General features: G+C 45.6%; 1 protein-coding gene across 1 annotated transcript in view; it reads left to right on the forward strand.

Annotated features, from left to right (window-relative positions):
• Positions 1-24,047, forward strand: part of DOCK1 (dedicator of cytokinesis 1) — a 534,414-nt gene that overhangs the window by 116,145 nt on the left and 394,222 nt on the right. The window contains 4 exon segments of the mRNA XM_032607328.1: positions 333-422; positions 754-854; positions 5,180-5,314; positions 13,861-13,969. Of these exon segments, the coding sequence (XP_032463219.1) occupies positions 333-422; positions 754-854; positions 5,180-5,314; positions 13,861-13,969 (435 nt within the window).

Here is a 24,047-nt window from a genome sequence, read left to right on the forward strand (position 1 = left end):
TTCCCAGGGTTGCTGTTGAGCTTTTTGTCCTGATGAAAGTCAGGACAAGCGTTGGAGGGGTCTCATGGGTGCGTAGGCGGTGGGCTATAGGGCATCTCCCCGCTTCCCATCCTCTGCTTGACTCAGGGTGGCCTGTCTTTGTTGTGAATTCACTCATTTCATATTTTTGTCTTGTGAATCTAATGACTGATAAAAATCCCCGAAGTCTGTAGCTTGGTAGGTGCCATTTGAGAAAGGTGGGTGTTTGCAGTATTGCCAAGGATGGTAGTTGTTCTAGGCTGGGGAGAGTGGGGTGAATTTACCTCGTCTGCTGACCTTTTGTGTCTCTCTAGTTCCTCCAGGACACCTTGGATGCCCTCTTCAACATCATGATGGAGAATTCGGAGAGCGAGACCTTTGATACATTAGTGTTTGATGCTCTGGTAAGAGGCCTCGACTTCGCATCTGCTCAGATATTACGGGACGCTTTCAGGTTGCAGCCTTTGAAGCTGGGGCGGGATCCATCTCAGTAACCCTGAAAGCGCTTTCGGTTGTAAACCCAATCAAAGCAGGTGAATTGAGAGGTAGAAAGTTTCTTCCACTGTAACACTGTAGTTAGGCAAATGTAAATTGTAGGGGAAGAAGTAAAGTAGCTGACCAACCTGTGTCCGAAAGTGTTATAGCTCGTTGACTCACACAGAAGTGCAGGTGATTCAGCTGAAGATTCTAAAATGGTTTGCATTTCTTTTGCTAATGAAAATATTAATTTAACAGGTATTTATCATTGGACTAATTGCTGATAGAAAATTTCAGCATTTTAATCCTGTTTTGGAAACCTACATTAAGAAACACTTTAGTGCAACATTAGCCTACACGTAAGTTCTGTTTTGTTGTTTTAAAACCTGTACTTCTTTTTGTATATTTTTGTAAGAGTCTTTTCCATATACTTTTGCCTGTGATTCTACATTTCCCTTCCCCAACTGTGAATTTACTGGGATCGTTTTTATTATTGTTTCTCTCTTAACAGACCTAAAAATCTTGTTGAAAGAGATAGGTGATATATTATAAGATTCCAGAATAAGTTCTTGTTCTTCTCCACACCTTTTGTTTGGCTTTGAAATGTTCAGTTTGTGTTTGATGAAACAGATACATGAATGCAGAGTGCCCGCCGCACTGCAGCTTCCTGATGACTGTTTGATGAATGAATAAATGGTTGTGGTCCTGTATTGAGGTTATTGGTTATTTAGTAATTTAGTTATTTAGTAAAATTCAGTTTTGTACTTTGCAGTCTATCTTTTTGCTCTTTATTTATTTATTACCATTTTTAAGGTTGCAGGTGATTTGTTTATTTTTGTTCTGCTGGACAAAGCTGGATAAAATTGTTTTTTTTCGGGAATTCCCTGGCAGTCCAGTGGTTAGGACTCGGTGTTTTCACTGCCATGGCCCGAGTTCGATCCCTGGTTGGGGAACTAAGATCCCGCAAGCCACACAGCACGGCCAAAAACAAAAAAAGGATCTAAAAAAATTATTTTTTCTTTTAAATTGGTTGGTTAGTGATGTTCAGAGAGCCAGAATGTTAATGTTGTCCAGATAAAACATCTGCGGGTTTGACAGTTGTTTCTAGACTTCATCTGGATATTGGCTTTTAATACTCTTGCATCTCTTTCTTTTTTAACTCTTTCTTTAAATTTAATTTTTTTATTGAAGTCTAGTTGATTTACAACGTTGTGTTAGTTTCAGGTGTACAGCCAAGTGATTCACTTATACATATATAAATATGTGTGTTTGTAATATATGTAGGCACATATATATTGTTTCCAGATTCTTTTTGCCTTTTAAAGAGTGCCTTTCCTTTTGTTCCAGAAGCTTCGGCTCTAACTAACTAGGGTTCTTACTACTCACCCAGCTGCTCTCCACCTGCCCTACATCCCCACATGGGCCCCTGTTGGGTCTACTAGACACCAAGGGGAAAGTGTGAAGCCTGGTGTTGATGCCACAGCCCTGGGACCTGGCCACCTGGGCTTATGTTACCACTCTGTCACTTTCAAGCTTAAGTTGCTTAAACTCTGTGAGCTTCAGCCTTCTCATCTGTGCAACAGCACGGTTGTAGGTTTTCTTGAGAATTTTAATGAGTTATTATTACATGTCAAGTATTTGGAATAATCCCTGCCACTCAGAAAGCACCAAGCAGTAGTTAGGTTTTGTTGTTATTAGAATTATTAGGGCGAGTTCCTCATTCTCTCACAATGGGATTTATTGGCATTTATTCAGACTTCTTATTGTGTGAGTTGCAGTGAAAAAGAAAGGTTTAATTTCTTTAAGAACATTCAACTTAGAATCATTCGAATCATTCGAAATGATTCTCTTTTAGGGCCAGGAAGTTGAGTCAAAGCTCCCATCTGTGTCTTGACCATACTTAGGTCAGAACCTGTTGTCCTTGGCTGTGGGACTCAAGGTCAGCAGCTCTGTCCCTGATTCTTGGGTTCTTCCGTGTCGGCTGGAGTGCATGTTTATTGCAGGGCAGTGGGTGGAGCCCCCAGTGGGCGGGGAGCAGCGAGTCCTCACCACACAGGGCAAAAGCTGTGACCAGCTTTGTGCTTGCTGACTAAGAAGCTTTTGTTTAAAACATTCTGTACTCTCGGTGGAGAAGCCCAGTTTGTCACACTTTGGACAGTTCCCTGCAGACCGTGGGAGGGCTGATCATGTGACACCATCTCACTATAGCAACCAGAGGGAGCCCGGGGTTTATGGGCGTGGCCTCCGTGCTGCTCTGGGTGCCATGTGACCTCCACGTGTGTCACTTTCACCATTCTCCTTCTTTATTGAAAGGGGGCCAAACAGCTTTGCTCAGATCAGATCTTGCACTTTCATTTCAGAAAATCGGAACAGTGGTAAGGTCACCGTGCTGCATTCCAGGTCGCCTAGCTGGCGTCCCCCTGCCTGTGACTTTGGGGAGAACGGTGCCCTTATTCTCAAAGGTGGAAAACGAACATTGGGGAGCTTTGGGCAAGTTACTCAGTGGGAGACACAAAAAGTACCATTTTATTGTTAAGTTATGATGGGACGGAGTTGAGAATCGGTATCCTCTCATTCAGTCTGTCCTCTGCCAAAAAGGAAATTTTAATTTCGGAAAATAAATATTCTTGTCATGTTTTGGTAAACTAGCAACCCCAAGTGGTTCTTCAGCCATTGGAATCTGAGTATTTTTGCCTTGAAATACCAGAGGAGATAATTGTGGTTCATGCAGTTCTAACCCAATCATGGAAGGTTGTGTCTGCACTAATGAAGTACTTTCAGCCTTCTCCGGCCCAGGGGACATTTGGGTTCTAAGTGTCATCACAGCCAGTCTCTCCTCCGCCTCTTCTAGGAGCCTTGGTTAGGCTAGAGTCTGGTCCAGGTAGTTTCTTTATGTCTTTCCTTTGATAAATGTTGAGATCTGTAGCCTTTCTTTGCAAAGAACTCCAAGAGAAGATATTAAATATGACTGGAGGCGATGGGCATTACTTCTTAACCCTCCGACTCTGGCAAAGCAGGAGGTCCCCTGCCTGGGCAGTTAACGGATCAGAGTGACCGGCTCTGGTCCAAGCGAGGAGGGAGGGAGGTGTCAGCTTCGGGGACGGTTCTTCCAGAAGACCAGCAGGACAGGCTCCTTCTGTCCACAGAGCTGCCTTGCCCAGAGCTGGGTCACACCTTCCTCCCACTGAATCGATGTGCCGTTTGGTCTGCCCCTCTGAGCTGGTGCCGAGGAATTTGGTCTTTCTGCAGTTACAAGTGGCGTGGCTCGCGTGGATTCGGGTCTTTTGACTTCCAGATTTATTTTCTGGTTCTGGGTCATTCTCTTTGCAAATCATTCCTTCTTTTTATTCTTTTCTTTGATTAATCTATTGGAAGGATTTCCAAAATGTATTTCTATGGAATGTATATTTCTTGGGATATTAATAAGGTCTAAGAGTAAAAGGTATGTGTGGTCCACTCAGTTTGGGAAAATAAGTTAAACCGAGTAAAACAGGTTTTATGCCAGGACTTGAGATGTTCTGCTGTGCCTCAGGAACCATCAGGAGGCGTGTATGGGGCAATACCTTTCCTGACGTCGGGGCCAGGGGAGCCTGTGGGAGGGGGATCTCTCTGGCTTCCCTTCCTCAGGACATACTGGCAGGAAGGCTTCTGTGGTAGTCTCTCATTTCTTGAGTCCTGCAACCTGATCAGTGTTAGAAGTGACTTTGTATCCACTCAGTCACCCAAAAGCCTTTTTATTGTGATTTATCAGTAGAATTGTTACTCTTAGAACCGTTCGGAGGTCATCCAGAATCCAAGTTACAGTTGCTCTTATGAGTGTCTTGTAATAATCTCAAATAACAAGCTAGTGCACGCTGGCTCACAGCTTAATGGGAAATGCTGTGAGTGCCCTGACAGGTTATTTTTATGACTCTGATGAATATTTAAAAGCTACAGGGAAGTTCTGTTGATTACATAAAAAGTTGGGGAGTGGAGAAGTTTGCTTTAGGGAGTAGTCTTGTTGGTTGTTGTCATACAGGTTTTACATACGCTGCTAGTTTTTGGAGAGTTACAATGTAGCCCAGTACACTAAAAGCTGACAGTATACTGCAGTTAATTTAATTCTTCTTTTATGATTTAGAAAGCATAGCTTGAGGGTCATCCTTGTGAACAGTGATTATTAGTTTATGGGCCAGTAGTGGTAGAAAATACAGACGTTTGGACAGAATCAAAACCTGATTATTACCATTACTGCCTCTATCATTTGAAAATACCATATGCTCAATAAAAAAAAATGAGCATTATGAAAATAGATATGTCTGTAGAAATCCCTTTGATTTTTGTTATTTAGCATTGGGAAAGCTAGTGTACCTACCTAATCCTGGGCTTCTCCATCTGTAAATTAGGGATAAAGCTCATCACTTGCCTTATAGCGTTGCTGTGAAGAATACATTATATAATACATTTAAATGCTTACAAAAACATCTAAAACTTAGAAAGTTCTTGTTAAATGCTCAGATCTCGCTCCTCTGAGAGTTATTATATGGGTTGCTTTCAATCTGCTTGAGATACCTTTCACAAATATGCATATACTGATAAGCGTGTACCCAAATAAAAAGAACCCACTTGTGTATTTTTGTCCCAGTTAAGAACCGAGATATTGTAATCTTCTGGACTTGTTAACTTGTGTTTCCATTATGAACAGGAAGCTGACGAAAGTTTTAAGGAACTATGTGGACAATGCCGAGAGGCCAGGAATCAGCGACCAGCTGTATAAAGCCATGAAAGCTTTAGAGTACATCTTCAAGTTCATCGTGCGCTCCCGGATCCTGTTCAATCAGTGCGTATCACCGTGCTGGCTCTCCGGTGGACTTACAGGAAATCCTTTCCTTCCTTCCTTTTCCTTCCCCATCCCCCTTCCTCTTGCTTCTTCCCCTTCCTCCCGTCTTTCTCCTTCCTTTCCCTGCTGTCGAGCATGACACAGCAGTAACAGATAACAGTCCTGGGCTCGGTTTGCCCACACGCACTGTATCTGCTCCCACATGTAGAGAAAGGCAAGCATGAGTTTGAGTCTTGAGCCCTGAGTCTGAAATGTGTGCCTATGAGTCCAACATCGTCTCCTGAAAGCATTGATTCAGAGGTAGTGCAGACTGAACACCAAGGGTTCTGAAGTTCTTTTCAGTACATCTTACAGAGAAAAAAGCCCTTGAAAAACAAAATTAAAACAAACAAGCAACAACAGCAAAAAGCCAAAACCAAGTTAAACTACCTCACTTGGGAAGACTGGGGGCTTCCTCCCTCTTTCCGTCAGCTAGAATCATGTTTTGTTCCTAGAGAGAGATTCCCACATACAAGATTGCCGTGCAGATGGACGCTCAGTGTTTTAACCTAGTGATGTGTTTCATACACTATGTAGGTGAATTTATGAGTTGTGTTTGAACTTTAAAGTGGATTGGGATATTCCCAATCCACTTTAAAATAATGACTTCATTATTTTATAGAGAACATTAGTATTTTTTCCTATATATCTTTAGATGAAAGAGATGTGCTAAAATAAATGAGCTTTCAGTTGGTTCTCAGTATTTAACTGTATGAATGAAGAGGTGTGAAATGGGTAGATGGGGTGTTGGGGTGTTGAAGTTGACTCCCTCTGCTCCTGCTTTTGGAGCTGTAGCTGCTCTGGGTGACCTACAGTGGATGATGTTGGTTGCTGCTGGTTACTGGAGGTCGATGTTCTTGTGGTGAGTTCTAAACACAGAGACAGAGTTTAAGAATCAGTGTCCCTCTGAGTTAGAGAATACACGTGACTTCTGAAAGCGCAGCCCTCTCGAAACGTATCAGTGAATCCTTCGAGATGGAGCGAGTGTGGACGCAGATTGGTCCCTCCTTATTGCCTCTTTATCTTTGTTGGCCTGAAGTCAGCTTCTCCAGAAGGGCTGGGGAGAAAGGGGAGGTATTCAAAATCCAGCCTGTGCACACCATGGTACATGTAAGCCAAAGGAGCCAGTTAACTGACTGTGTGTACAACTGTAAGAGTCGCAGATGGGAGGGACTTCCCTGGCGGTCCAGTGGTTAAGACTTTGCCTTCCAGTGCAGGGCGTGCGGGTTCGATCCCTGGTTGCGGAGCTAAGATCCCACATGCCTCAAGGCCAAAAAACCAAAAAACATAAAAGAGAAGCAATATTGTAACAAATTCAATAAAGCCTTTAAAAATGGTCCACATCAAAAAAAAAATCTTTAAAAAAAGAAAAAAGAGTCACAGACGGGGTAGTACCCACCATTAATCAGTGGTCACGGCCCCTGTGTTACTGGTCAAGGATTGTTTGTGCTTTGTTCACTGACATTCCGTGATCTAAGACCCACGGTTTGAGGCCATCGTGCTCTTATCCTTGACTGAGATATCAAAGGCACACTCTTCTATTTTTCTTACTGTGGATAAGGGTGACTCTTGATGTGGGTCGAAGCTTTTTCTTCTCTTCAAGGTCAAAGCTGTTGATGATTTTCTCACTGTCACGGTATGAAAGATGACCAAGTAAACAAGGTTTTGTTTTCCTGTGTTTTATCTTATTATTATTATTTTTGCGGTACGTGGGCCTCTCGCTGTTGTGGCCTCTCCCGTTGCGAAGCACAGGCTCCGGACGCGCAGGCTCAGCGGCCATGGCTCACGGGCCCAGCCGCTCCGCGGCATGTGGGATCTTCCCAGACCGGGGCACGAACCCGCGTCCCCTGCATCAGCATGTGGACTCTCAACCACTGCGCCACCAGGGAAGCCCCTATCTTATTTTTTAATCAAATTACTTCTGTAAAAATGAACTTCTTGGCACCCTCTATCTTGCTTTTATATGTTTCCCCACTAATTTTAAATTTCTGGGGACTCTAAAACAAAATCGATGCTAAGGTGCGAGGATGAACTTGAAAGAACGGAACAGTCAGGTGGCATGGATTATGTCATGTTTTATTTGAAAAAAGTTTTTCATCTTGTACAATTTGTGATCAGTATGACACTGGGTTAGGGGTTCATTGATGCCCATCTCCTTTCCAAACACACGGCTGATTTTCCTTCTCATCCAGAGATTAGTAATGCAAAGAAGTGTGCGTTGGTGGTCGGTGTGTTCCTGCTATTGTTGTAAACGTTCTTATCTTTTACAAAATACTGCTACTTAGAAAAGACTGGGGCACCCAAGTGAACCAGTAACAAAATTATTTCTCTCTGTCTCTCCTTAATCTCTTTCAACCTCAAAATACAAATGGCATGAGATTTTAGAACCATGGTCCATAAATATTACTGAGTTTGATTGATCTTAACAGAGGTTAGGAGTACGATTGGCTCCATGTTACAGAGAAACCCAGCTTACCGTGGTTCCACCAGATGAGGTTCGCTTCGTTTTCCCCACGTGATGTGGAGCCCAGAGTCCGGAGCTCGTGCCCTGGTCTCTGGTTACTTATCCTGGGTCCTTGGCTGCTCATTTCTCTGCCCCACCATCCTTAGCGGTCTGTGTCTATCTCATGGCCCCAGAGTGGTTCCTGCCCCTCCTGGCATCAGGATCACATTCCAGGCAGCAGAGAAGGGAAGGTGAGGGGTAAACAGCTCTTCCAGTTACTCTCCTTTTAAAGAGCATTGTCCCCAGTGCCCACAGAGGGTCAGGTGCTTCCGTCTCATTGGCCAGAACTGTGTCACATGACCACCCTAGATGCAAGGGAGGTGGGAAGGGATTTGTGGATGCATTCAGCAAAATGAAATTTCTTTTAGTAGTAAAGGAGAAGTATTTATTGGATGGGCAATGAACATTCTCTGTCTCATACCTTTGACCAAGAATTTCTGTTCCCTGACAGTTGAGAGCATCCCTAACTCGTTCTGGATTAGTAAATCCTATGTAATTAGGCCCCCGAGAGCCTTTCTTCCCCATTAGTTTGGGGGTCAGTCTCTGAGACTCGTGTCTCTAGTATCTCTTTGACTTGAAGTCATTGAGCCCTAAGTGATCCAGGACGTGATTCGGTCCTACTGTGTTACACAGAAATGGAGTGGAATACTCAGCAGACCCTTCCCTGTGACCCAGGAAGTGTTCTGAGTTTAGATATCCTTAGGAATGCCTTTGCTTTGGCCCTTGGCCGCCGGATGTTGGCACAGGCCGGGGTCCCGTGCCAGCCTTTGTCCTGGAGTGCGAGGAGCCAGGGCTGACCCCCAGCTGCGGTGCTCTGCCAGGTTAACTTGTTTGTCAGGAGCTGAGACTGTCCAGGACCAAAAGTGCAGAGAGGTCAGAGGTGAGTAGCAGCAGTTGCCAAAAGGCAGTGAGGCTTCCTGAACCTTCCAAGACCCTGGTCTGGACATTCCTGACCTCATCTCACCAGATACTGTAGCAATCAGGATCCTTCCTTCCCAAGCGCTTAATGAGCTTTGGAGACCTGACTGTCCCAGACTCTTATAGGATACTTTTATAATATACTTTATAGTATATTGACCTTAGTTTTTTTCTCTAAATGTTCCCTAAATGTATCTCGGCTGCCTTTACGATTTCTCGAGGGCAGAGAAGGACATACCTTCCTCTCGAAACCTAGAACACAGTTGTAGCCACACTGTACAGATACAGTACTTCTTTTTTTTTTTTTTTTTTTCCGTACGTGGGCCTCTCAATGTCGCGGTCTCTCCCGCTGCGGAGCACAGGCTCTGGACGCGCAGGCCCAGCGGCCACGGCTCACGGGCCCAGTCGCTCTGCGGCATGTGGGATCTTCCCAGACCGGGGCACGAACCCGTGTCCCCTGCATCAGCAGGCGGACTCTCAACCACTGCGCCACCGGGGAAGCCCCAGATACAGTACTTGTTAAATTTAAATCTTTAGTCTGAGATTGCTGAGAAGAATCTATGATAGGAAAAAAAATCATAACCTTAAAGTCATGGGCAACAGGGCTAAAGTCTCTTAGTCGCGTCTTGTCCTCAGACTGCCCAGGGCCCATTTTAGTAGTTCTTCATCTGTCTTATCAAAGGCATTGAGATGAAACACTGTTCCTATCTTGTATAGTCTGCTTAGGGAAAAAACCATCCTATGTCCTTCACAGATGTCTGGGATGTTTGATTCGTAAGCAGCTCTGATGCATGGTTTTTTTGAGGTGGGGAAGAAATCACACTCGGGTTCTCATTTTCTTACCTGCAACACATCTATTACCTTGGGAGAAAAACAGTTGTGCTCAGAGCTGGAATTGACAACTGTGTTTTTCTTTTTGCAGTTGGAATAAACGTTTGAGGTCTTTTATTTTTCTTCTTCTTTCAAACTGGTGTACTGTGTTTTCACATAATGTAGTAGCTTTGTAAAATGCCATGATAATTTACAGTAATCCTTCCAAAGAAGGAAGGGGTGAAACTTTGGAGAAGAAGGTATTGAAACTTACGGTTGTTCCTCCACTCTCTTTCTCACTATGCAAATCCATGCTTTTTGTTTTGTTTAGAAAGCTCATTTTGTTTTGAAATGAGAACAGTAGTTTGAAAACTCTGGTCCAAAGATATTTGGTTCCTGGGGAACCCACCAAAAGATTCCTGACAGCCAGGGGCACTTCTCCACTGGTTTTGTTTGTCTGTGTTTTCTGAGTGGGTGGATCACGTTAACTGGAAAGCCAGAAAACAGTCGCATCCTGCACCAGACCTTCTGACTCCAGTCGCTAAAGCTATAACTATTGCCCAGTTCCTCTTCTGTCTTTCTGTTGCTTTGTTGAGTGTTTGCCTGTCACCTGGTGTTAGCTTCTTGAATAATTAGTCATTGATCGTAAGTTGTAAAGTTGAGTATTTAGTTCATTTATAAACAATTCAATTAAGTAATATATTAGGTTTATATCTGCTGTCTTTCTATCAATTTTCTCTTTTACCCATCTGTATTATGTTTCCTGCTTTTTTTGGCCTTCTTTTGTATCAATCAAAATTTTCTTTTTTTTAATCCCATTTTCTCTCTTTTTTGTGTTATTATTGTCATGCATTTCAAGTCTACATATGTTTTAAGGCATTACTATTATTATTTTTATAGTTGGTATTCATTCAGCATGTTTTATATTTATTATTGTTTTTCCATCTTTCTTTCTTTCTTTTTTTTTTTTTTTTGCCGTATGCGGGCCTCTCACTGTTGTGGCCCCTCCCATTGTGGAGCACAGGCTCCGGACACGCAGGCTCAGCGGCCATGGCTCACGGGCCCAGCCGCTCCGCGGCATGTGGGATCTTCCCGGACCAGGGCACGAACCCGTGTCCCCTGCATTGGCAGGCGGACTCTCAACCACTGTGCCACCAGGGAAACCCTCCATCTTTCTTTTAATTTTATGTTTCTCTGTAGGATAATTTTCCTTTGGTGCAAAGAACTTCATGTAGAATTTCTTTGGGTATAAGTCTGCTGCAGGTTTTGTTTGTATGAGAATCGTTGACTTCATCTTTGTTTTTGAAGGGTGTTTTCTTTTAATATAGAACTCCAGATTGGCAGTTACTCTCTTCTTCCAGATGTTTTTCTTTTCTCTTTTGATTTCCATCATTTCTGGTGAGAAGTCAGCTTTCAGACTTACTGTTACATCTTTGAAGGTAAAGGTGTCTTTAAAATTTTTTCTCTACCTATGTTTACAATTTTTCTCTTTTTCTGTGGTTATTAGCAGTTTTACTATGGATTACATAGGAATGGTTAGCCTTTTATTTATCCTACATTGGATTTTGAGAGCTTCTTGAATTTTTCAAAATTAATTAATTAATTATTTTGGGCTGCTTTGGGTCTTTGTTGTTGCGCACAGGCTTTCTCTAGTTGTGGCGAGCGGGGGCTGTTCTTCGTTGTGGTGCATGGGCTTCTCATTGTGGTGGCTTCTCTTGTTGCGGAGCATGGGCTCTAGGTGTGCGGGCTTCAGTAGTTGTAGCCTGTGGGCTCAGTAGTTGTGGCTCTCGGGCTCTAGAGCGCAGGCTCAGTAGTTGTGGCGCACAGGCTTAGTTGCTCCGCCGGCTGTGGGATCTTCCCAGACCAGGGACTGAACCCATGTCCCCTGCATTGGCAGGCAGATTCTTAACCACTGTGCCACCAGGGAAGCCTGCTTCTTGAATTTTGGATTGATTCTTTATTAGTTTTGGCAAATTCATGGCCATTATCTATCCTAATGTTGCATTTGTCACATTGTAGCCCTCATTTTCTTCTGTAACTTCAATTACATGTATGTTAGATCTCTTTATTGTGTCCTACATATCTCTAGCACACTTTTCTATATTTTCTGTCTCTTCTGTTTATTTTCCTGTTGATTGTCTTCCATTTCACTGATTCTGTCTTTAACTCTGTCTAATCTCAAGTTAACCCATATAGTGAATTCTTAATTTTATTTTATCATTTAAAAGAAACTTTTTTTTTGGCTTCGTTGGGTCTTCGTTGCTGTGTGTGGGCTTTTCTCTAATTGCAGCGAGTGGGAGCTACTCTTCGTTGCAGTGTGCAGGGTTCTCGTTGTGGTGGCTTCTCTTGTTGCAGAGCATGGGCTCTAGGTGTGTGGGCTTTATTAGTTGTGGCGCATGGGCTTAGTTGCCCCGTGGCGTGTGGGATCTTCCTGGACCAGGGATCAAACCCGTGTCCCCTGCATTGGCAGGTGGATTCTTAACCACTGTGCCACCAGGGCAGTCCCTGAATTCTTAATTTTAGATATTATATTTTTGTTTTAGAATTTTCATCTTGTTTTATACATTCATTTCTCTACTAGAATTTTTTATCTTACCTTCTGTTTTCTTCATCTCTCTCTTTTCATATTTCCAGTTTTCTACTTTTTCCATCTTTTTCTTTTTGTTTTATAGTATAATACATTTATTTTGACAGTCTTGATGCAGGTTGCAACTGCTTGCTAACTGCAGTATCTTGATCACTTGTGGGTCTGTTTCTGTCGTCCCTTTTTTGATTGGTCCACATGTGGTCTGGTATTCTGCTGTGTTTAATAACTTGGTTTGAATACAGGACTGTGAATATATAAAACCGTCAAAGCTCCAGATGATGTGATCTTCTTCAAGAGATGATTCATCCTTTTTTTTCTAGGCAGAGAGAGTGAGACTGAACCTTTACACTACAGAGGCTGTATGTAGCCTTTGTGAGCCTCAGTCTTATATGGTTTTCCTCTGGTTGCCCAGGGTTTTCAACTGAGAGTCTGCTGTGTTATCTGGAGCCCCTCTCCCTGACATTTTCCAGACTGTATTCTTTATCTCTGGAGACAGATAAACACTCCACTCTGCTTTATAGTTGTTTTCATTTTGGTTTTCAGTCCCCTGCGCCATGGAGCCTTAGGAATTGGCAGATATACTGGGAGTGGGGTGGGGGGGGAATGGGGGAGAATGGATGAGTACGTGCTAGAAGCCTCCCCAAGTATCTGCACCAGTCTGCCAAACCTTGCTCCTTTTCACCTGCAAGCAGAAGTTCATGATTTCATAATTGTCATTGTTTGGCACACTGTTTATACAAACCCCTATTTGAAAACCCTTTACAAAACAGATACACTAGGTTGCAGTGTCCCATTTTAGACAGAATTTGTTGCTTTACAATAGAACTCATTTAAGGTTACTTCTAGGGTAATTAATTATCACCTAGTTTACAAAATTTTCCATCGTACACAAGTTTTCAGGTATGGTATACTTCTAATTAGGCAGAAAACTAGTCTGTATTAATAAAACACGTGCGCTGCATTTTAAAATGCAAATGTTGTGCTTGTTAGTAACACAGCAGCTTGAAGTAACTGCTAGTAAGTAACTTATAGACGAAACTTATTGACAGTTAGCAGCACGTATTTGCATACATGTAACCAGTGTACCACTTCCTTATTATTCCATTTACTGAATATGATCCACTTTTTGAATGTCTTCCCGGAACCACCAATTCTGTGATGGAAGGATTTGTATAGTGTCGTTACTCTGAAATCAAGTAATTTTGAGTTTAGTATTATAGTGTCATTTTCAAAAGGTTCTAAGATCATGTTCAACTTAGTTATCTTTGTGATCGTCAATTATGTGACATTATGGGTTTAAGAAACACTGGCAGGATATACACTGAAATATTAATGATGTGATCTCTGCGGGGTAGAATTAAAGCTGGACTTCTCCATCCTCCCTTCCTCTCGCCCTTCCTTACCCTCTCCCTCCTTCCCTCCCTTTTTATACATTTCTGCGTTTTTCAGATTTGTAGAATGTGTTATGTTACAAGCCAAAAGGCAATAAATAGAATGAATAAAAGCAGCTTCCTCAGCGTGAAGGTGTGTCTCCCTAGCTGAGGGTCCAGATTATAATCCAAGTCAGCTCCCATGTTCCATGGATATCCAGGATGTTCCCTCCCAGCAACTTTAATGTTTGTAGATGCAGGAGCAGAAAGTGGTGATGTGCCGTGTGGCAGGCCCACAGATCTGTGTGTTCCTTTGCAGGCTGTACGAAAACAAAGGAGAGGCCGATTTCGTGGATTCCTTGGTGCAGCTGTTCCGGTCCATCAGTGACATGATGAGCGGCGTGTCAGACCAGACCGTCCGGGTGAAGGTAGGTCCTCGGGGCAGCGTCGACCACACTCAGGGCCCTGCTCTTAGAGGCGGGACTCCCTGCAGGCCGGGAAAAGCAGGGTCTGCATGTCCTTCGAAGCCTGGACTTGAGCGGAAGGTTCAGGAGCGGCTTTGCAGTGACCATGGTCGTGGTCCCTGTAATGGGATTCTTTTTGCTTCCTCTGGAGGGGCTCTTAAATGCTGTCCTTGGTCTTTGCTTCTCTGCAAGGAGAGGTTCTCAGTTTCCATTATGGAAGGATGGGGAAGTGGATGAGAATGATGTGTTCACGTCACTTGTCAGGGCATCTCAGTATCTGAGCAGGTGTGGGAGGCTGAGGCTGTAGGTGCCCCAGGCATCCGTCAGACCTCAGGCTGAGCTGTGCTGATAGTGGTATATCTTGGTCCCTCCAGCGAGTCTGGAAGAGTGAGCGAGGGATCCAGCCTTCCCGTGGTCCTGCTGTTCTCACCACCTTGTTATCTGTTCTTGCCCTGTGGTCCTTTGGGAGAAAAGATGCCTGCGTCTCAGGTGGGGTCTGTGTGGTCTTCAGGGCACGCCGGCGTGGTGGTGCCAGGAGGTGGGGCGTGGGGAGGACCCAGGGAGCGGCCCACGCACACTTGCCAGCATCCCTGTCTGGCAGTTTCAGTGTGGCTGACTTACTGCAGAAGAAGCCGTGCGAGTTGTGTGCGCTGCCCGTGCTAATTCCTTCAAAGGACAAGAATCTTCCAAATGATTAACTTGCAGCTTTCACCCTGCCGCTCCTTGTAGCAGCCTCTGTTCTTACTTTCCTCTTTGAATGTTCTTTTACTGTAGCATTTCCCAGGAAACATCTTTATGGCTATTAAAAATATTGTGGGAAAGCGATTTCCCAGATTTTAAGTCTGGGACAGAGATGTACGTGTGCTCAGATGTGTGTCACGGTTGTTGAGACCAGGGGAGCAGTGTCACTAAACGTGAACAGTCAAGATGGCCCTTTCATCTCGGAGGTGAAGCTGCTGTCTGGCAGAGCCGTGCCGTCCTCAGTATCACTTCTCAGTCTTCACGTGGAGCTGGTGATCCACAGAGAAAGCTGTGTGGCGTGTATTTTCAAGTTTTGGCTTAATTATTTTGGCAACTTACTGCCTAAAGCCGCCTTATTGTTTTGAGGTTAAAATTAACAGTGTGTGGGGTACATCTACTGCGAAATCCTCTGGCATTTCTGGAAAACAGACACAGGGAGTCTAAGAAGAGATACAAATGACAGGAAGTTTTGAGCCCAGAAGTCCTTTTTGGTTTCTAAATATACTGTTAGATTATTAAATTTGATTGGGCTTGACTTGGGTCTGCCCACCTCCCTGGATGTCAAGGCGTTGTAGCTGCACGCTTGAAAGTCCTTCCTTCAGTGGGGGTTTTATTATGAGACACGGGTGAGTTCAGTGACGTTTGTGCATCGGTGCAGACCTTACATCTGCAGCACAGATGACTGGGTTTTATTTGCAATGTTGCCTCCTTGCTGCTGATTTTGTATTTCGTTCTTTTTTTTTTTTTTTTTTTTTTTTTTTGTGCGGTACGCGGGCCTCTCACTGCTGTGGCCCCTCCCACCGCGGAGCACAGGCTCCGGACGCGCAGGCTCAGCGGCCATGGCTCACGGGCCCAGCCGCTCCGCGGCACGTGGGATCCTCCCGGACCGGGGCGCGAACCCGCGTCCCCCGCATCGGCAGGCGGACCCCCAACCACGGCGCCACCAGGGAAGCCCTTGTATTTCGTTCTTGCACAATAGGTGCTTCCTCGACTTCTGAAATTAAAGAATTCCCATCACGGGATCCTGTTTTTGTGTTGTTTTAACTCTTTACGTTTTGCTCTGTGGCAGTGGAAATACGATTGTGAGTCACCTTACGTAGAGGAAATATGAAAAAGACTGGCATTTCTTAGGGGTTAAACGTTGTTTCCCAAGGGTGGCCCTTGTTGGCTGTTTTGATCTTGGAGATGACGTGATTCGTGAGCAGGGGGTCAGCGCGCTCCATGCGTTCTTGGTGATGTTCAGTGTGACCTGATAGACTTGTGGGGTAGACTGAGCACCCCGCCGTCACCCTTCTCAGACTTGTAAGAACCACTTACACCCACCTTGCGGATCCAAGTCAGCATTTTATGCCTCAACGAAGGGAGAGGCGAGAGGAGTTTCTGATAATAATTAACTGCAGGATAAACACGGCATCCAATTAGAGTTTTCAACAGCGCTGCCTTCCACTGGACTTGGAGTTTTTAGCAGCGTCATTTAACTTAAGCAGGAGCGTACTTGGGTACGTTTTTGTTACATGGGAGAGGGAACCACGGTGAATATGTGGGTGATGCTCTGCTGGGTGGCCTCAGGTCTCCTCCACTTCTAGATCCTGCTCTGGGGCCCCCATGCGGTTCTAGAGACACACTCACCATTGTGCTGCTTTACGATCCCTCAGTTAATGACCCCCAACCTCAGAGCTGCTGACAGGTCCTTAAAAAAATTCTTTATACGGTAAAGAACATGAAAAATTACCATTTTAACCACTTACAAGAGTATAGTTCTGGGACATGAAAGACATTCACGTGGGTGTGAAACCATCGCCACCATCCGTCCCTGGAACCCTTTTCATCACCCCAGACAAAAACTCGGTACCTGTTACACCGTAGCTGCCCCGTCCTCCCCTCCTCCCAGCCCCTGAGAGCCACCGTGCTGCTGTCTGTCTCTATGAACTTGAGTATTCCAAGTTCCTCGTGTAAGTGGAATCATACCGTACATGTCCTTTTGTGACTGCCTTCTTTTTTTTTTTTTTGCGGTACGCGGGCCTCTCACTCTTGTGGCCTCTCCCATTGCAGAGCACAGGCTCCGGACGTGCAGGCTCAGCGGCCATGGCTCACGGGCCCAGCCGCTCCTGCGGCACGTGGGATCCTCCCGGACCGGGGCACGAACCCGCGTCCCCCGCATCGGCAGGCGGACTCTCAGCCACTGCGCCACCAGGGAAGCCCGTGACTGGCTTCTTTTACTTAGCATAATGTCCTCACGGTGCATCCATGTTGTAGCAGGTGTCAGCATTTCCTTCCTTGCTGAGACAGAATTGCATCCCATTGCACGTATCTAACAGATATTGTTACTCGTGCACCGTTTGATGGACACTTGGGTTCTTTACACCTTTTGGCCTTTGTGAATGCTGCTGGTGTGAAAGTAAGTTTACAAGTAACGAGCTGTTCAAGCCCTGCTTTCCCTTCTTTTGGGTCTATACCAGATGTGGAATTGCTGGGCTGTATATGTAATTTTTTGAGGAATTACCATGTCATTTTCCACAGCAGCCATCCCATTTTATTTTTTATAAAAGCTAAAGAAAAAAAGATTTCTTGTTCCATTTATCTTAACAGTATTTCTGGCAGCTTCTCAAGCTTGAGACTCATTACCCACCCCCTTCCACCTTTAGCAAATGATGCTGGTTTGTCTGCTGTACTGAAAAGATCCTCTAATACCTGTCCAACATCACCTTTCCTTTCTCACTTCCTTCCGAAGAAGACGAGTCCATTCTACTACCTGAAACTAACCCTCCACCTGTGTTGAGTTCTCCCCTACCTGCCCCTTCCTTTGGGGTCCTGATGGATCGATCCCTCACCCTTTCCTCTCAGTCTGGAATCTTCTGTCTGCACATCAGATTGCCCCTTTCACATGCCTACAGCCACCCCCAGACATCCTAAGCATTCAGCAGGTGCTTCGGGGAACCTTCTTGGCCATCACACTTCTCCGTCTCCTGCCCCACCATGAGCAGGTCCTTGTACCTGTGGCCAGCGCCATCTGGTCCTGTTCTCTGCTCTACCCTGTGTGGTCACCGTCTGCCTCTCCCTCACGCATGACCCAATGGCACTTCACCTGCAGCATCTCCAGGCCAGACGCGATCTTGCTCTTCCATTGCCTTCTCTTCCTTTGCTCACCTTGGCCATGCCTGTCACGGGCCACTGTGTGTCTGGTACTCAGTTACTCTTGATGAAATTATGGCAGAACCTCTCTTTACTCGCTACACCCTCAGTGCTGTACCTGCCCTTCTTGTTCCCTGACTGTATTTCAGCATTTCCCTAAAACTCACATCTGGCAGTAGACTTGTTTTTCTCAGGAAGCTGTGACGTTCTCCAGCTGCCTTGGAGAAATGGGTCAGATTCCAGGTTCTGCCATTCAGAATCTTCACAGTCAATCCAGCCAACTCTCCTATAGCCTTTGATTCTTACAGACATGAGTAGAGTGCCCCTCTGGACGCTCGGAAGCCACCCGGAGGGTTAATGCCGAAGGTTGATAGGCTGACATTCATCGATCACTTGCCATTCTGAGTGCTTTATATTCATCATCTTCTGTGACCCTTACAGTACTCCCGTTCCATAGGTACGATCGTTGATTGTAGGTGAAGACACTTAGAGCTGTTAATGAACTTGCCCAAGGCCATGCGACCAGGCAGAGGGATAATTTAAGCCCACGTTGCCCAGATCCAGAGCCACATCCTTCCATTCAGTTCCCCCCAGAGAGGGTCACTGGGCACCAGCGATCCGATGGCTCAGAAACAGGGCCTAAAGTGGTTGTCCACATCGACGGACAGCAGCTCTGGATCAGATGCTTTGGGGCTGTAAAGACATCAGCTTCGTTCCCTGTGGAGCTTTTCATCGGAGTGGATATGTCCTGTGTTTTTTGGCATAAAGCAATTAAAAAACTTTGACGCTATGCCAGCAGAAATTGGCTGTGTCTAGAGGAGGTAAAGGCGGTTCCATGGGGCTGGTCCTGAGGCTTCTTGGAGGATGGGTCTCGGTGATGGGCCCCCTGCACTGGCCACAGAGGCTTCTGTTTCTTCACCACTCGTGGATTGCAGTGCTAGATTTGGGGCACGTGGGGTTTTGCCATCAGAATTAACACAGGCATTGACATTTTCACTCTGTTCCGCAAATCTTACAACTCTGTGGGATGATCCTGGAAAAGACTACCCTGTGAACTAGGCATAGCCTCCCTAGAAATTTCTAGAACTTTCTGTTGAGGGAAACATTGACCCTGATCCACAATAAAAAATGCATTGTTGGGTGTGTGTGTGTGTGTGTGTGTGTGTGTGTGTGTGTGTGTGTGTGTGAAGCTGAAAAGTCTTTCATGAAAAAGTTCTAACCCTTTATTCCATGGGATGTACTCTGGCATTTTCTGTTCTATTCTGGTATCCTTTAGTCTATTCTGAACTAATGTATTTCACTAAAAAAAAAATTGCTGGTTGACAGGCACTAAATTTATTTCCTGAACAGCGAACGTATCTCAACCCACATTTGAAAAACACTGCTCTTTACCGTTCTTTCTATTTCTTCCACCCTCTTGTTCGGTTTAGTATGAAATATTATTAGTGTTCTGTGTGTCTTCCATTGTAAAGACACAGGTCCCTGGTGCTCAGTGAATTCCTCTACCAGAATGCGGACTGGACTGGGGTGAAGATTAATCGAATTTGAGGCTCCTGAGCTGAGATGGGCACACAGATGCCTGAGGCTTTGCCTTCCTTCCAGGGGGCTGCCCCTTGGGTGCCAGCTTCCCTGTTGCTTGCCTTTCTGACCCCTGGTGGTGCCACTTCTGTCTGGCCTTCCCCGGGAAGAACTGTGTTGGAAATAAGCTATATGGTAATCACAGTAAATGCAGTTGTTGGGTGAGTTTTGCCCTCCAAGAAGCATGGTTTTCATTTCCTTAAATGTAAAATAGATAGCTAGTGGGAAGCAGCTGCATAGCACAGGGAGATCAGCTCGGTGCTTTGTGACCACCTAGAGGGGTGGGATAGGGAGGGTGGGAGGGAGGGAGACGCAAGAGGGAGGGGATATGGGGACATATGTATATGTATAGCTGATTCACTTTGTTATAAAGCAGAAACTAACACACCATGGTAAAGCAATTATACTCCAATTAAGATGTTAAAAAACAACAACAACAACAACAACAAAAAATAATACCTGGACTTGAACTATACTTACTTCTCTTCTATATTATCTAAAATTCTTCCTTATCAGAAGCTTTGGCTGCTTTTTGTCCGTTTCTCAGCTAGCTTCCAGGGTCCTCACTGCTTCTCACAAATTTGTAAGTTTCAAATATTTTTGTCCTCTGGAAAAATTCTGAATGTTTTAGGGATGATGACAAAATAAGGATCGGAAATACTATGATTTCCTTGCAGATGAGAAAATCAGGTTGCACAGGTGACTGCTGACCTGCCCGGGGCCTTGGCTCTAGTAATAGCAGCTACCACTTGACCCCTTCATCCTGGGTCCCAGTGTTCTCCACTTCATGTGCTGCGTTCAAGATTCCCATAAGGATGTGAAGTCTTATCAGCTCCCTTAAACAAAGCAGGGATTTATTGTGTCCTGGCCCTTAGTTTAAATGTAATATGTGATCCTTTTAGAAAAGTGGAAAATGCCAAAAAGTCACTTCAGAAAAATAAGTCTCACTTGTCATCTCCGCCCCCCACCCCCCCATAAATTACAGTGTTAGCATTTTTGTCTTTATAATCGTAGGCTTTTCCTCCTTAGGCTATGATGATGCATGAGATCGTATGTATGATATATACGTACAGATATTTGCATATGTATGTATGTGTGTTTATACATACCTGCTTATACAACTTTCCTTTTTTCCACATACATTTTATTTCCCTACATCCTTCAGTACTCTTGAAGAACACCTTTTTTAAGGTTATATCACTTCATGGTTGTATCGTAGCTTATTTAACCAGTTTTCTATGTTTGGGCACCAAGATTGTTTGCAGTTTTCCTTTCCGTAAACAGTGCTTCAGTAAACTCCCTGGCCAACCCTTTCTCTATGGCAAAGACCTGGTTCTGTCCGGTTAGCTGGGTGCATACAGATTTCCAAATGCGCTGAAGGTCTGTGGAAGTTGTGAGCAGAGCTATCAGGACTTGCTCCCTGCCTGAGGAATCTGTGCACCTCCCATTTGGGCTGTTGTGTTCCACGTGATAGCCTGGCCTTGGTTTTCACTAGAACCCTGGTCCTGTCTGTGATTCCACTTCATCCTATTCTTTGTGGGACTGAGCGACTTGACCACAGTGCTGGACGCCTAGGGAGCTCTTTGATCCTCAGAAGTCACCTGCTTACGTAACCTTGGCGTCTCTTGGTACAGGATCAGTGGGTGAATCAAGTAAGGAGACAAGAGCTCTGCTGAGTCCAGTTCCTTCAGCCCAGATGATTCTGGGCCCCGAGGAAGCAGGCCAGTGAGACGTGGGAACCATCATAGACTTGTATGTATTTTAAAGACATGGGTAGCATCAGAGCCAGGAAGGTACACTCAGAGCAAACAATAAAATATTTTCCTCACTTTTTTTTGAGGCTGGGGGCTGGTGGTTGTTGATTGTGTTGATGGATCCAGGATGCCGCAGATGCGAGTCAGGGCTTTGCTTGCAAAGTCTGTCATCGTTTGTCCGAGATGGCTTGGATGGTGACTTTCCAGGTCACTTGTCCAATTGGGGGGAAGACTTTCTGAACCAGGATTCTCAGCAGCTGAAGGCTGGCATCTCAGGAGAAGACAGCCATGAAGGGAACGGCCACATTGGACTGAGAATCAGCAACGGGCCAGGCCTTCTGGAGAGTTCTCCTACTAACAGGGAGGAGAGGGTGGTCCCAGACTCCAGGGGCCGAGGGGACCGAGCCGTGCTTGGAAGTGACGCCAGTCTCCTGGGACTGCTGCAACTAAATACCACAAACATGGCAGCTGGAAACAGAAATTTCTTCCTTCTGGGTGCTTGTCTTAGTTTGGGCTGCTGTCACAGAATATCGTAGACTGGGTGGCTTATAAACAACAGAAATTTATTCCTCACGTTTCTGGGGCCTGGAAGTCCAAGATGAGGGTGCCGTCAGGGCAGTGTTCGGGTGAGAGCCTTCCTCTGCCTTGCCCACAGCTGACTTCTTTCATCCTTATGTGGTGGATAACAGAGACATGAAGCAAGCTCTCTTGTGACCCTTATAAGGGCACTAATCACATTATGAGGACCCTACCCTTCTGACCTCACCTAATACGAATCACCTGGGGGTCTTGTGAAAATGCAGATTCCCCCTCGGTAATTCCAGGGAGGGGGCTGAGGGTTTTCATTTCCAGTCATCACCTAGTGAGTGCAGCTGATGTTGGTCCCTGGTCATACTTTGAGGTGGGTGTGGTTGGATCTCACCTGTGCAGTGAGTGTTCTGGCTGCCCCGGAGGGTGGAGTCCAGGCAGGTGCAGGTGTTCCCCTCGGGGCTGGCTTCACCTGCGCCACCAGCGCTCCGCTGCCCAATGTTCTGGACTGTTCTGATTTCACAAGTTTTCCTTACGCGTAGATGATAAGACACTTGCAAGTGAAGTCATGACTCGCATCAAAAAAGAAGAAGTAGGGCTACCCTGGTGGCGCAGTGGTTGAGAGTCTGCCTGCCGATACAGGGAACGCGGGTTCGTGCCCCGGTCCGGGAAGATCCCACATGCCGCGGAGCGGCTGGGCCCGTGAGCCATGGCCGCTGAGCCTGTGCTTCCGGAGCCTGTGCTCCGCAACGGGAGAGGCCACAAGAGTGAGAGGCCCGTGTACCGCAAAAAAAAAAAAAAAAAAAAAAAAAAAGTTGAAGAAAACATTCTAGGTCATTTGCTTGGTAAACCTTTGGCTCAGAATGCTTCCAATTAGAACTCACCCAACACTGGGGCTTCCAGCTTTCCCCCAGTGTATATTGTGGAGAGCATTCGCCCAGTGTTGGATTTCTGGAATCTCTCTTCTGGCCAGAGTTCCTTGCAGGGGAGTTGCACAGTCTTCTCAGCTGTAGCCCCAGGACACTTGAGATACCACCCATGTGGGCAGACTTTGTCTGGAGCTGTCTGGATGGAGACACTTGTTTCCTGACCACCTCGCTGCCCCCATTTGTAGTGGACAGGACTTTGTAACAGCGGCAGAAAGGCAGCCTTAGCGGAAAGCAAAATCATTTCTGTTCTCCACTCTCCTTCAGCAAGCCAAGCGTTTGTGGTTGGTTTTCTACCCAAGTTATGGTGCACGTGTGTGAGAATTTTTATAGTTACAACCTAGATAAGGTTCGCTTTACTCCCTTTTTATCATTATATCATGAGTGCCTTTCCACATGAATGAGTAGGTGTAGTGGTAACGGCTCTGTGCTAGTTCAGAGCATGTACCTGCATTGATGTGCGCTCGTTTGCTTAAAGCAATCAAATGATTTTTCATCATTAATTTTTCCATTGTTGAGTACTAGGATTTTTGCTTTTTGCATTTTAAGCCTGCAGTGAATGATTTCATTGAGAAGTAGTTGGTGGCATTGATCTTTCCTTTAATTTTGTGGTGGGTTTCCTCCATGTTCTTTTTTTTTTTTTTTGCAGTACGCGGGCCTCTCACTGTTGCGGCCTCTCCCGTTGCGGAGCAACAGGCTCCGGACGCGCAGGCCCAGCGGCCACGGCTCACGGGCCCAGCCGCTCCGCGGCATGTGGGATCTTCCCGGACCGGGGCACGAACCCGCGTCCCCCGCATCGACAGGCGGACTCAACCACTGCGCCACCAGGGAAGCCCTCCTCCGTGTTCTTTACCCTCATGTGCCTGTTTGTGTTGGAGGACGAGGCTTGAATTTGGGGCCGCAGGATGTCAGGCCTTTCCTAGCCACCTTGCCTGTCCTGCCCCCTGCAGTGATGCTCTCTAGTGGAAAAGCACTCCTCTCAGGCACCTGGAGGGATTGCCTTTTCCTGGCCCCTGACCTTGGCCTTCAGGGGTCTCTCCCCCAGCTCCCCTTCCTTATCCAAGCCTTCTGCCCACCTCTTCCGCCAGGCAAGGTGCCCCCCAGCCCTTTTCTCCTTCCTCCATCACAGTAGGTCTCATGGATGGCTTTATGCCTAGCCCCTCATTGTTCATTTATTGGCTCATTTGTTTTAAAAATTCATTTACTAATATGTTCATCCTGTGAGCCAGGCACTGTGCCAGGTGCTGGTCACACACATATAATACAGATGTGGGCTCTGTTCTCATGGTGATTACATTTAAGTCAGTGAGACAGGTATTAATCAAATCACCATACCCACACATGTATAGTTGTACGATTTTAAGCAAACCATAGACATAAATC

The sequence above is a fragment of the Phocoena sinus genome, chromosome 16 (genome assembly GCF_008692025.1).
Source record: "Phocoena sinus isolate mPhoSin1 chromosome 16, mPhoSin1.pri, whole genome shotgun sequence".
In the NCBI taxonomy this organism is placed as follows: Eukaryota; Metazoa; Chordata; class Mammalia; order Artiodactyla; family Phocoenidae; genus Phocoena; species Phocoena sinus.